The sequence below is a fragment of the Aedes aegypti genome, chromosome 3, assembly GCF_002204515.2.
Source record: "Aedes aegypti strain LVP_AGWG chromosome 3, AaegL5.0 Primary Assembly, whole genome shotgun sequence".
NCBI classification, from domain to species: Eukaryota; Metazoa; Arthropoda; class Insecta; order Diptera; family Culicidae; genus Aedes; species Aedes aegypti.
In genome coordinates, this window is record NC_035109.1 from 195741122 (window position 1) to 195754834 (window position 13713).

The following is a 13713-nucleotide window of genomic DNA, read 5'->3' on the forward strand; positions in this document are numbered from 1 at the left end:
GAAGAATTTTATCAAAAATTTAGGAGCTCTTTCAGAGATCTCCGTAGGGATTCTTCAAGGAGTACTTAGAACTCACATAAGCTTCATCTGAGGTTACTCTAGGAATTTCTTTCGAAATTCACCGCATTTTTTTTCTCCAAAACATCTAAAACCATTTTCTAGATGTTTCGCTGGATGAAAAAATATTTGAAGACTTCTTAAAGAAATGTTACAGATAAAAAAAATATTTTGAGACCTCTTTTAGAAATGATTCAAAAAAAAAATAAAATCATGGAAGAATTACTTAGAAAGTTCATGACAAATCTAAAAACAAACTCCTCAAGAGATCTGCGGAGTAATATGTGAAAGAAATCTATAGTAAATCGAGCTATTATACTTGTCGTAATGTCATAAGAAATTCCAAAAAGGGCCTCAGGTCTATAAAGCTTTTATTTCTAATACGGTCGTACTACCAACCCCGATTTCCCCAAAGAAAAAAAATCCGAAACGCTCTTCAGAAATCCTGAATCCCATTTTGAGGGAAAGGATATTTCTCCTTAAGATCGAATAGTCTATTTTTTCAAATCTGACTTTGATGATTTAAGGCACTTCCAGATCATTCGATAAACATTCTTAATTTTCGCAGCAGTTAAAAAAAAATCATCTTTTTTTTGCTATGTTTACTTTATATACAGATAATAGTTTTTCTTCTTCTTTCTGGCGTTACGTCCCAACTGGGACAAAGCCTGCTTCTCAGATTAGTGTTCTAATGAGCACTTCCACAGTTATTAACTAAGAGCTTTCTTTGCCGATTGACCATTGTTGCATGTGTATATCGTGTGGCAGGTACGAAGATACTCTTATGCCATTATTGCCCTTATTGCCTACTCTAATGCCCGAGAAAAGATCGTCGACCAGCGGGATTCGAACCCACGACCCTCAGAATGGTTCTGCTGAATAGCTGCGCGTTTACCGCTACGGCTATCTGGGCCCCTATTGTTTTTTAATGAAGCGAAAATACTTTAAAGTTTATCTATATCTTCTATCTATATAAATAAAAATGGAATGGTGTTTGTATGTCACGAAATGGCTTCAGAACGGGCTATCGGATTTTGGAAATTCTTTCATAGGTATGTTCCTGAAGTGTTCCGACGTGTTTCTATGTATGAAAAGTCAAGGATTTTTATCTGGAAATTCGGAAAAACGAGATTGGACGGGACTTTAATTTTGTATGTATTTGTACTTTTCAATGCGTTTTTCAACGGCCTACTTGATGGCAAAACGAAGTTTGCCGGGACCACTAGTTATTAAATAAATTTATTTTCAAGGATACCTTTCATTTAAAAAAAGTTTTTAGCCATCTAAAATTGACTATTTTTGTACATTTTGAGAGATTTGCTCATCTTGGAATTATTTTTAAAACCTGGAAATCTCAGGGAATTTCATTTCTGTAAATGAGTAGACACCCTGACCAAGCACTATGCGGCTGCTGAATAAACCCCTTTAGTGATTGGATTCAAACACCTGTCGAATCCTTCACTCTATTTGCTAACAACTTCCAAAATTTGACAATCTATCATGTAATAAATCAACATTAAAATTTTCGATGGTTAAAAAGTTAAACATCTGGAAAATTTCAAGTCAAAGAATCATAGTATCATTATCATTGAAGTTTTATGCATCCGGGAAAAATCCGGGAATAGGAAAGCTGATTTTGAATGGACACCCTAACCGATTTACAATTTCCTTGAAATTTCTGCATTCTTTAAAGCGATTCGTTTATTTTGCTTAACATTCCTAATGCTTAAGAAAAATATCGCCTATACTAGGCAATGTGAAATTGCCCAAACATGATCATAATGCATTAGGTAAGATTATTAAACAAACTTATGAAAATTTCGACGCTCGTGTCGGCCGAGAGTTTCTGCTTCTTATTCTTCTTGGCATTACGTCCTCACTGGGACAGAGCCTGCTTCTCAGCTTAGTGTTCTTATGAGCACTTCCACAGTTATTAACCGAGAGCTTTTTTTGGCAAAGTTGCCATTTTCGCATTCGTATATCATATGACAGGTACGATGATACTTTATGCCCAGGGAAGTCAAGGTAATTTCCATTACGAAAAGATCCTGGACCGATCGGGATCTTCAGCATGGCTTTGCTTAGTAGCAGCGGACTCTAACCACTCGGCTAAGGAAGGCCGAGAGTTACTTTGCTATTATTTAGCTTCTTATGAGATTATAGTCCTGCAAACATCTTCAAAAATCCCAAACAAAATTAGCTCAAAGTCCTTCATTAAGGTTTGAAGAATGAGTTTTCGCTATGAGATGATAAGTTTGTACTTACATTACAGTTCTAACGTATTTGGGACATTTTTCAAAATTTCTCCATAATAATTTCCATATAAACCTATATCGTCTTAAGGATTTTTTCAAATATTCATCCACTATTACTCTCAGGAATTGCTCCAAAAGTCCATCAGGCATTATTAGATGATATCTATTATTAACTTCTCAAAGAATTCCTCGATAAATTTGACATAAGATTCCTCATTAAGTTGCTCCAGAAACTTATCTTGGAAGATCTCCAGCATATCATCAAAATATTGTTGCTGTAGTCCAAACACTTCTCTAATGAGTTTTCAAATAAAATATCCATGGATTATTCAAAACTCTAGTCAAAATTCAGGGATTCAATCCAAATTGATCCAAGTAATTTCTTCAAATCGTCTTGTAGGACATTATTTGAAGATTCTAATTTATGTTTTAAATATTTTAGGAAGAATTTTATCAAAAATTTAGGAGCTCTTTCAGAGATCTCCGTAGGGATTCTTCAAGGAGTACTTAGAACTCACATAAGCTTCATCTGAGGTTACTCTAGGAATTTCTTTCGAAATTCACCGCATTTTTTTTCTCCAAAACATCTAAAACCATTTTCTAGATGTTTCGCTGGATGAAAAAATATTTGAAGACTTCTTAAAGAAATGTTACAGATAAAAAAAATATTTTGAGACCTCTTTTAGAAATGATTCAAAAAAAAAATAAAATCATGGAAGAATTACTTAGAAAGTTCATGACAAATCTAAAAACAAACTCCTCAAGAGATCTGCGGAGTAATATGTGAAAGAAATCTATAGTAAATCGAGCTATTATACTTGTCGTAATGTCATAAGAAATTCCAAAAAGGGCCTCAGGTCTATAAAGCTTTTATTTCTAATACGGTCGTACTACCAACCCCGATTTCCCCAAAGAAAAAAAATCCGAAACGCTCTTCAGAAATCCTGAATCCCATTTTGAGGGAAAGGATATTTCTCCTTAAGATCGAATAGTCTATTTTTTCAAATCTGACTTTGATGATTTAAGGCACTTCCAGATCATTCGATAAACATTCTTAATTTTCGCAGCAGTTAAAAAAAAATCATCTTTTTTTTGCTATGTTTACTTTATATACAGATAATAGTTTTTCTTCTTCTTTCTGGCGTTACGTCCCAACTGGGACAAAGCCTGCTTCTCAGATTAGTGTTCTAATGAGCACTTCCACAGTTATTAACTAAGAGCTTTCTTTGCCGATTGACCATTGTTGCATGTGTATATCGTGTGGCAGGTACGAAGATACTCTTATGCCATTATTGCCCTTATTGCCTACTCTAATGCCCGAGAAAAGATCGTCGACCAGCGGGATTCGAACCCACGACCCTCAGAATGGTTCTGCTGAATAGCTGCGCGTTTACCGCTACGGCTATCTGGGCCCCTATTGTTTTTTAATGAAGCGAAAATACTTTAAAGTTTATCTATATCTTCTATCTATATAAATAAAAATGGAATGGTGTTTGTATGTCACGAAATGGCTTCAGAACGGGCTATCGGATTTTGGAAATTCTTTCATAGGTATGTTCCTGAAGTGTTCCGACGTGTTTCTATGTATGAAAAGTCAAGGATTTTTATCTGGAAATTCGGAAAAACGAGATTGGACGGGACTTTAATTTTGTATGTATTTGTACTTTTCAATGCGTTTTTCAACGGCCTACTTGATGGCAAAACGAAGTTTGCCGGGACCACTAGTTATTAAATAAATTTATTTTCAAGGATACCTTTCATTTAAAAAAAGTTTTTAGCCATCTAAAATTGACTATTTTTGTACATTTTGAGAGATTTGCTCATCTTGGAATTATTTTTAAAACCTGGAAATCTCAGGGAATTTCATTTCTGTAAATGAGTAGACACCCTGACCAAGCACTATGCGGCTGCTGAATAAACCCCTTTAGTGATTGGATTCAAACACCTGTCGAATCCTTCACTCTATTTGCTAACAACTTCCAAAATTTGACAATCTATCATGTAATAAATCAACATTAAAATTTTCGATGGTTAAAAAGTTAAACATCTGGAAAATTTCAAGTCAAAGAATCATAGTATCATTATCATTGAAGTTTTATGCATCCGGGAAAAATCCGGGAATAGGAAAGCTGATTTTGAATGGACACCCTAACCGATTTACAATTTCCTTGAAATTTCTGCATTCTTTAAAGCGATTCGTTTATTTTGCTTAACATTCCTAATGCTTAAGAAAAATATCGCCTATACTAGGCAATGTGAAATTGCCCAAACATGATCATAATGCATTAGGTAAGATTATTAAACAAACTTATGAAAATTTCGACGCTCGTGTCGGCCGAGAGTTTCTGCTTCTTATTCTTCTTGGCATTACGTCCTCACTGGGACAGAGCCTGCTTCTCAGCTTAGTGTTCTTATGAGCACTTCCACAGTTATTAACCGAGAGCTTTTTTTGGCAAAGTTGCCATTTTCGCATTCGTATATCATATGACAGGTACGATGATACTTTATGCCCAGGGAAGTCAAGGTAATTTCCATTACGAAAAGATCCTGGACCGATCGGGATCTTCAGCATGGCTTTGCTTAGTAGCAGCGGACTCTAACCACTCGGCTAAGGAAGGCCGAGAGTTACTTTGCTATTATTTAGCTTCTTATGAGATTATAGTCCTGCAAACATCTTCAAAAATCCCAAACAAAATTAGCTCAAAGTCCTTCATTAAGGTTTGAAGAATGAGTTTTCGCTATGAGATGATAAGTTTGTACTTACATTACAGTTCTAACGTATTTGGGACATTTTTCAAAATTTCTCCATAATAATTTCCATATAAACCTATATCGTCTTTGGGCCACCTTTGAATCACTACCTAGAAAGCTGAAAAATTCACAGAACACTATTTTTACGGTAAGGATAGTAAGGAAGACATGGGAGATTGGAATTCCAAACTTTTTTTAAATTTTGAACTGCCCTACTCTGCACCCTATAGCCATAGAGTATATAGTGTTAATGTTCTACTCATGTTTTTTTTTCTTTTTAACTATAGCTATTCGACAGAATACGGAACGAAAATCCGGGCAATCTGAAAAAGGTCATTCCAATAAATGGCGATATTACGTTAAACGAGCTTGGAATATCGGAAATTGATCAGGTAATCAACCATCCATGCCCGCAAAAAGAATATTTTAACTAATCTCATACATTTTTGCCCAGATCACGATATGCCAAGAGGTGTCCATAGTGTTCCATTCTGCAGCTACCGTGAAATTTGATGAAAAAATCAAGCAATCCGTCACGATCAATATGCTAGGCACAAAACAGTTGGTGGAACTGTGTCACAGAATGCTCTGTTTGGACGTGAGTACAAGGCTTTTCATTTAGTGATTATCATCGACTACTAATTACTGCATTTCAGGCTCTAGTGCATGTTTCTACAGCGTACTGTAATTGCGATAAAAAAGAGGTAACCGAAATTATTTACCCGCCACCGTACAACCCAGACGATATTATCCAATTGGTGCGATGGTTCCCCGAGGATATTTTGGAAAAGGTATGTGTAAAGTGTAATTCATTAAAATAACCTCGACATTATTTTTTAACGGAATTGTTTCATACTTTCCAGTTAACTCCATCACTGATTGGTAACAGACCAAACAGCTATACATTTACGAAAGCCATGGCGGAACATATGCTCCTGAAAGAAGCAAAGGGCTTACCTGTGTCGATTGTTAGGCCTTCTATTGGTAAGTGTTATACATTCAACCACTTTTCAGATAGCATACACTGCCCATACTCGCATAACAGTCCCATTTTCTATAGGATTCCCTATATAAATGGGACTGTTATGCGAGTATGGGCAGTACATATCATCAACAAAAATAATGCAGCTCATTGCATCTCAAGCAAGATTGCTTAACCCTCTAATACCCAATTTTTTATTTTCGATCTAAATATCATTTTTAGTTATCTAAAATCGTTCTAAACACGTTTTGGGCAATGATTTATTTTTATTCGCAAATCTATGAATTTTGGTTTTTGATTTTTATAATTTTTATTTTCGAACATCCATTTTTTCTTGAAGCCTCTTCTAGTTACTGATTTTTAGAAATAAGGTACCGTGGGGTAAGTGGATACAGAAAAATCAATAGCCAACTTCATTGTTATGTACAGCTAACGTGAATAATGTAATTCAAACTTTTTTATATGGATAACAAATGAGGGACTAATATACTTCAAATCGTCACATATTTCGATTTTTCGGATTCTTATGTATTGAGTATAAGAAACTTGAAAATTTGCGCCAAATGATCCACTTGCCCCACCATGGTGGGGTAAGTGGATCACCAATAAAAAAATCTATTCTGATAACAAATGTGGTGTAATTATGTATAGTAAGAATTATATTACTCTCGTTCATATTTTTAGTGCTAGTTTTGTTGCATTTTGATACTATAAAAATTAAAAAATAACTTTATTTTATCAAAATTTTATGAAATATGTTTATACATGCGTTCACACTAATTCGAACAGAAAAGAGCATTATAACTAGAATAATTTGGAGAAAATTCATCCATTTATACATAAAAGTTTTATAGAAGTATTGTAGGATTATTCCTAACGATGTTTTCCATTAAATATTCGTTGTTTGAAAATATTTGTTACATTTACATTTTATACAAACCGAAATTATTTTATTCTATTTCTGATTATATTTGTATCATCTGTCTAGAACAATTTTTATGGTCACATAAGGTACGATAATATGCTTTGAATTGGAAAATTTGTATATTTTGCTCTTTTGCAACTCAGCTTAGATAAACCACGAAAAGTTTCGTTTGAATTTTACAATATTCATTCTTTTATATATTTTTATACCAGAAAGATAAAAAAAAAACTTTAAGGTGGATTCATTCAAACTTTCTATGGTTAATTTGACAAATTTAAGCTAGAAATGAAAAAAGTGGAAGGAAAACAACATATGCGGATATTAAAACTAATTCAAATTCTCGTAAGCAGTCTGCCAATAAATGATAATAATAATTGATCCACTTACCCCATCCCATTAAAAAGTAGGGGTAAGTGTACCATGTCCATTATATCTGTATTTATTTATAAAAATCACATATTTTTTATTGTGATTCATTCAATTAGAACTGAAATGCTCACCACGTGTTGAAAAAACTACTATATTCGATTGTAGACAGAGATGCAATGATTTTTACTGATGAAAAACAATTTTCAAATTAATTTATTTTTGCAGCTGAAAAGTTTTATTGTGTACGTGTTATACGCGTAGTACCAGTTTTGCAATAGTATCAGTGTGGACCTAAGAATATAACCTAAAACGAAGCAATGGTGCAAAAACATTCAACATATTCAAGTAATTATGATTAATATAGACAAATGATCCACTTACCCCACTGATACACTTCCCCCACTGTACCTTAATGAAAATTCAAGTTTTAACGGAACTTTTAAAAATATAAAATTTTTAATTTTTTTCAGGAATTATTTTTATTTTCCGTGTAATTAACGGAAAAACTGGTTTGAAATTATTTTAATACCACCAAACTTTTCTTCTGCGATAGGTTGATCGTAGAAAAATATAAAAGTAACGATTTTTTATATTACACGTTAACTTAAACCCAGGCATTTGTAGATTATATAAGAATACAATTTTTCAAACAATTTTCAAAAATACAAAAAAGTTTCAAAAGTAATAAAAAACTTTTCTTATATGCGTGTTATGAGTCAAGGTTTAAGCTAAAAATAGAATCATTTTGATTTCAGAGCTACGAAAAAATACACAAAATTCTAAAGTGTACCCCGTCTAAAGGCGGGGTTGGGTATTAGAGGGTTAAGAGCGAACGCTTCCTTGATACCGTATAGGGTAGAAGCACCGGTTTTGGCCATATGGCAGTTGTAGCCACAGGGGAATATACACAATTTTACATAGCCAATCAGCATGAAACCTTTTGTGTTCAGTAGATCACATTCACATGATAGTGCTACATTCATTTACTCGTCCAAATTGACTCAAAACTTAAGAAAAACAATTCATTTTTCTTATAATTTAAACTCCCATACACCTTATTTGGCCAGGGCACTCCTCATTTGGCCACTCTCATGAGAAATCAATGCGATTGGCCAATTTAGGAACCGAAGTTAAATCTCTGGCCGAAACTGGTTCCGTTGGCCTATATTGACCAACGGGATTTTCAAAGCGAAAAAATGGTTTTAGCTCAGTTTTGATATTTTACACACATAATATGGATTGAAAGCTTGCATTTGACATATTTGTTGTACATACATAAATTTGTTGCTTCGATTTTTGGATTTTTGCGTCGGTATATTCTGTAACTCGATAATTCTATAAGTCGATGGTCCCTTGACTATCGAGTTATGGAGAGTCGACTGTAATGACTAATACTAATAATAAAAGTACTCTCAGGGTAACTCATCATTTGAAGCATTTTGCAATAAATACTGAAGACATTCGGGAAATAATTTTAAAAAATTCTACCAGCCATTTTTTAAGTTTTCTAGAGAAATTCCTGAAAAAATAGCGTAATAAATCTCAAAGTAATTCAAGAAGAAACTCTAAACAAATCCTAATAGTAATTCTTGGAAAATTCTTATCAAAAGAAACATTTGAAGGTATCCTAGGTGAAACTGTGTAAAGAATTTCTCTTGATAAGAATTTCCCAAGAATTACCATCAGGATTTTTTCCCTCTCTCGATTTCTCCCTATCTCGATGGTTCCTTCGATTTCGAGATGTGGAGACTCGACTGTATCGAGTAAGGGAGAGTTGACTGTATGTTCAAACACTCCTAAAAACCCTATTGGCATGACTTTCAAACTTTAGCAGATTCCTGGCATTCTTTATAAAATCTTTCAAAATTTCAGTGGAATCCTGAGGTTCCCTAATGATCACCCATGAAAACAACTTTCAGAAAATATTGAAAATATCATAGCTTACTAAAATCATGATTTCTGAGGCTGAATATGAAGGTCAAACTCTTACAAGTCATTTATTTGTTAAGTTATAAGCAATTTCCCAAGGAAATTCTGCCTAGTGATTCTTGACGTGATCCAGAGGATTATTTGAGGAATATTGAAAGTTTCTTGCAATATCCTTGGAATTCCAAAATGGATAAATCAACCATGGGTATGACGATTTCCAATGGAATTTTGTCGACTTTAAGAATCATTTCAATAGATTTTTTTAAATTCTGAACAGAGATTATATGAGAATTCATATTAAGATACATTAGGAGCCTTGATGATTTTGAGCAGAATCTGCAAATTGTTAGCTTTATTCTGAGAATGCCCTGCGAGAACTCCAATGTTCTTAGAAGGGGCATATTGATTCCTAGCGAAACTGATGAATCCTAGACTTCGAGAGTTCTTGAAGTTTCGTTACGTGATCCTGCAAGATGCGGGGTCCCAACAGAGTTTAAGGTGGTTCTGACGTTGGCCAACTGCGCGACGACTGGAAGGTTAACATTAAAATACTTAAGGTTAGATTATAACATTTATCGAGGTAGTCAACTGCTTCTACATAATTGAATCTTCAATCAAATACATATGATGAGCAGCTTACCTATGTGTGTAATTTCTAAAATACTCCACGAGCCGCATTTATGGGTCGCGAGGGCTACATTCAGCATCCGTATTTCCATAAACCATCCCATTGTATTGTCATCCTTCGCTTCTCTGTAGTTTTTTCGCTAGCAACTAAACCTATAATTATCTCCCAATTGCCCATTCTAGTCTTGTCCAGCTTCAAGGAACCTGTCAGCGGTTGGGTAGATAATTTCAACGGTCCAACCGGAATTGTGTCTGCAGTCAGTAAAGGACTGTTCAGAACCATCTTGTGTGAGGAATCCTGCGTGGCGGATCTTATACCGGTTGATTTGGTTATAAATCTCATGATTGTTACGGCTTGGTATACAGCGTCTCGTAAAGGTGCAAACAATATCACAGTCTATAACTGCACAAGTGGCATTGATAATCCTATAACATGGGGATCTTTTGTTCGAATGTGCATAGATAATATGAGAAAACACCCTGTCGGTGAGTATTATTCTTCAAGTGCACTTTTGCACGTTATACTTTAAACTTATTAATCCCTGTATTTCTCTTTTAGAGGGTGTTTTGTGGTTTCCAACGGGGAACCTGCGAACCAACAAGGCTTTGAATCTTATCCATGGATTTCTAGTACACTTCATTCCTGCAATTTTCCTAGATTTAGTTTCCATCGCAACTGGACGAAAACCAATGTAAGAGTTGAAAGCTTTTTCTGCCACGGTAACCTTATCCATTAATGCCTTTTCCTAATTCTAGAATGAAGATCGTTCAAATGAAGTTGGGCAAAGCCGCGACATGTCTGCAATATTTTACCAATGCTCAGTGGCGCTTCCGCAATGATAACGTTAAACATTTGCTGACTCATCTCAGCTCCGATGATAGAAATACATTCCAATTTGATGTCGGTACTATTGATTGGCACGAGTACATCGAAAGATACGTACTAGGCTTTCGCGAATTCTTGTTCAAACAAAATCCTCAGTCTCTAGAAAAATGTAGAAATAATATGTACAAGTAAGTATACTGTGTTCTCATAATCAATAATCCGATAATAAAACATTTCTCATACTTTTTGTAGATTGTATATTCTACATCAGTTTTTCAAACTGATATTGGTCGGGTGCATGTGGCGATTTCTTCTGAAAAAATCGGATCGGTTACGTACTATTTGGTCGAAGCTTCTAAATGCTTTTGCGCGAGTTATTAACGTATTAGCTCTTTTCTAATATTTCGTTCATCTAGAAAATGAGAGGGGGTTGCAACATCTATTTAATTTATTAGTCCATATGTATATTTATTCCAACCATAAAAATTTACCCGGGCAAAAGATAACATGCATAATAAAACAATACCAAGTGATGTATACGCCTTTTATTTCTGTATTGATGACATTCTTTATGTTATATTCCAACATACAACACAGGAAGACATATTTCATGTTTTTGATTTTCTTATTACTATTTTATTTTTATGACTTTTAATCTATGAATTTCAATCTTTAGAAAATGTACAGATCATTTAACCGACATTGTTAACAGATGCAAAAATGCAGCAGAGAACACAAAAATACATTTGTCCAGCAATCATAGTACTGGTGGTCACGTCAACCTTGCAAACATGGGCAGTGGAATACCTTCAGGAATTATTCCAGGGATTCTTCAAGTGATTTCTCCTCTTCTAAAGCAATATAGAGATTCCTACAGAAATTCTTCCAGAGTCTTCTTCAATGATTCCACCAGATAAATCTCTACAGGGATTCTTGCAGAGCTGTCTCCAAGGCTTTTTTCAGGCATTACGAAGTTATTGTATATTGAAATAACATTTGACTGAAAACATTTATACGTGCATATGCATATTCAGCAATCATGTTAAGAAAAGAAAGCATTACGCGCAACACTGCCAGCTACTTGCTAGCTGTTCTGATGTCAATAAAGAGATCGAAAGATCAGTTCTGATCGTGAAGTTAATCTGAACACAAGATGTTCTTTTTCAAGTCACCCTCCGGAAGAATACCCCCGTAATCAGTCACCCTTCTTGAACAGTAGTGAGCGGACATTTTAGTGGCGACGAGAGAATTTGGAAGCGGCGGAATCTGGCACGACCATTTCGAAGAACGGATTTTCCCTTTCCGTAGAACGAGCTGGAGTAGGCAGCGAAAATTAGCTGGTGACAATCCGGTTTAAGGTAGAAGGTAATAGTGGAAAAAGTGGTGAAACCGCAGCTATTGTTTGAAGGTGAACAGCTGGCGTGGTTTTTCGGTGGTAACAAAAGGAAATAAAGCGCCTTTGTTAATTGGAACGCCATTTGCGTTCGTTGGTGGCGTGGCGTCGTTTCATTGTGAACAAAAGAATAGTTTATTAGAACTGAGATTTTGGAGTAGGACTACGTTTCTGCTTACTATGAATTCTTTTAAACATATTGAAGAGTTAAATATCAGTTATTAAGAGTGTCTTTTTCCTTTATTTTTGAGAGGTTATACATCGTAACATCTTGCGGCGGACCTTGCCCTTGCCGTTAAGGATCTACTACGTTTCATCCGGTGGATTTCTGGTACCTTCTTAGCATCTTGGTTTGGGGATAATCTGTTCAGGTGAGTTTTGAAACATTTGACATTTTAACCTTGTGGTTGAAACGGAGTTGCATAAATTGTGCCTCTTCCATTTTGAGTTTTTTTTTTTGCTCGAAAAAAGGGATAAAAAGATATTAGATTAAAATTGCACTATTCAACGAACAATTGCCAATTATTGTTGTGCATCCATTCATAAATTTATTATCTGTGTTTCGTGTAGATATTCGCTAATATGTCATCTTATGTGGTGGCTCCCAACATTGAGCCCTACCGTAAGGGACAGTCTTTCGCTACGTGGATACGGCGACTTGCTTTTCACTTCCGAGTTAATAAGGTCGACGATGGTCAAAGGAAGGACCAGATGTTCCTCTTGGGAGGCGACTATTTATTCAGCGTTGCCGAGAAAATTTATCCTACGGAAGCGCTGTTAGAGGAAGTGACCTATGAGGTACTTACCCAGAAGCTCAAAGAAGTCCTGGACAAGACGGATTCTGTCTTGCTTCAGAGATACAATTTTAGTACCAAAGTTCAGCAAGCTGGCGAGTCAGCGAGCGACTTTATTTTTTCTTTAAAGCTTCTTGCGGAACACTGTGAATTCGGTGACCAAAAGAACCGCCTTATACTTGACCGTATTCTCGTTGGTTTGGCTGATGGGTCACTCAAACATCGCCTTTTCACGGAAGATAGCACAAAATTGACCCTGGATCAAGCCGAAAAGATTATCGCGACTTGGGAAATGGCGGCGGCTCATACAAAGGCTTTGACAAACAATGAGGATGTTGGCTTGGTGGCTTCGTTGAATACTAGGAACCCACTGACTGGTGGTAGAGGAGCAGTTATCCAAAGGATGAGGGAAGTATCCCAGGGTTTCCGTGGCCCTGTAAAAAGCCGGCTAGGTGTTCGACCGGCAGAAGATCGTCCGCATAGTTCACGTGTACACTTCAAGTCGCAGCATTCCAGATATCGTGATTCATCCGCTGGTCCATCTTATAACCGATTTCGGAAGGACGAAGGACAATGGCCATTAGATCAACGTTATTGCGATTTCTGTCAGCGCTATGGACACGTGCGAAGGAAGTGTTACAAATTGAAAAATGATCGGAACGAAGGTGTCAACCACATCAACGCTCAGGCAGTTGCCAACGAAACAGATAGTTTGACGGAGCGACTGACCATGCTGAGAACCGGGAATTGGGATTCGGACGACGATGATTCAGGTGAATTACAATGTATGCATGTTGGTTCTATC

The 13713-nt window shown here is 35.7% G+C and overlaps 1 protein-coding gene across 3 annotated transcripts in view; it reads left to right on the forward strand.

Moving 5' to 3' along the window:
- Positions 1 to 11254, forward strand: part of LOC5569013 (putative fatty acyl-CoA reductase CG5065) — a 66646-nt gene extending 55392 nt beyond the window's left edge. For 2 of the 3 annotated variants that reach the window (XM_021854399.1, XM_021854400.1), the window contains exons 4-11: positions 5351 to 5455; positions 5518 to 5661; positions 5720 to 5854; positions 5927 to 6047; positions 10079 to 10381; positions 10455 to 10587; positions 10652 to 10909; positions 10974 to 11246. In XM_021854399.1, coding sequence (XP_021710091.1) covers positions 5351 to 5455; positions 5518 to 5661; positions 5720 to 5854; positions 5927 to 6047; positions 10079 to 10381; positions 10455 to 10587; positions 10652 to 10909; positions 10974 to 11121 — 1347 coding nt within the window. In that variant the 3' untranslated portion in view covers positions 11122 to 11246. Of the gene's footprint in view, positions 1 to 5350; positions 5456 to 5517; positions 5662 to 5719; positions 5855 to 5926; positions 6048 to 10078; positions 10382 to 10454; positions 10588 to 10651; positions 10910 to 10973 lie in introns of all 3 variants that reach the window. The other variant, XM_001652617.2, reaches the window with a different exon arrangement.
- Positions 11255 to 13713: the final 2459 nt, after the last annotated feature.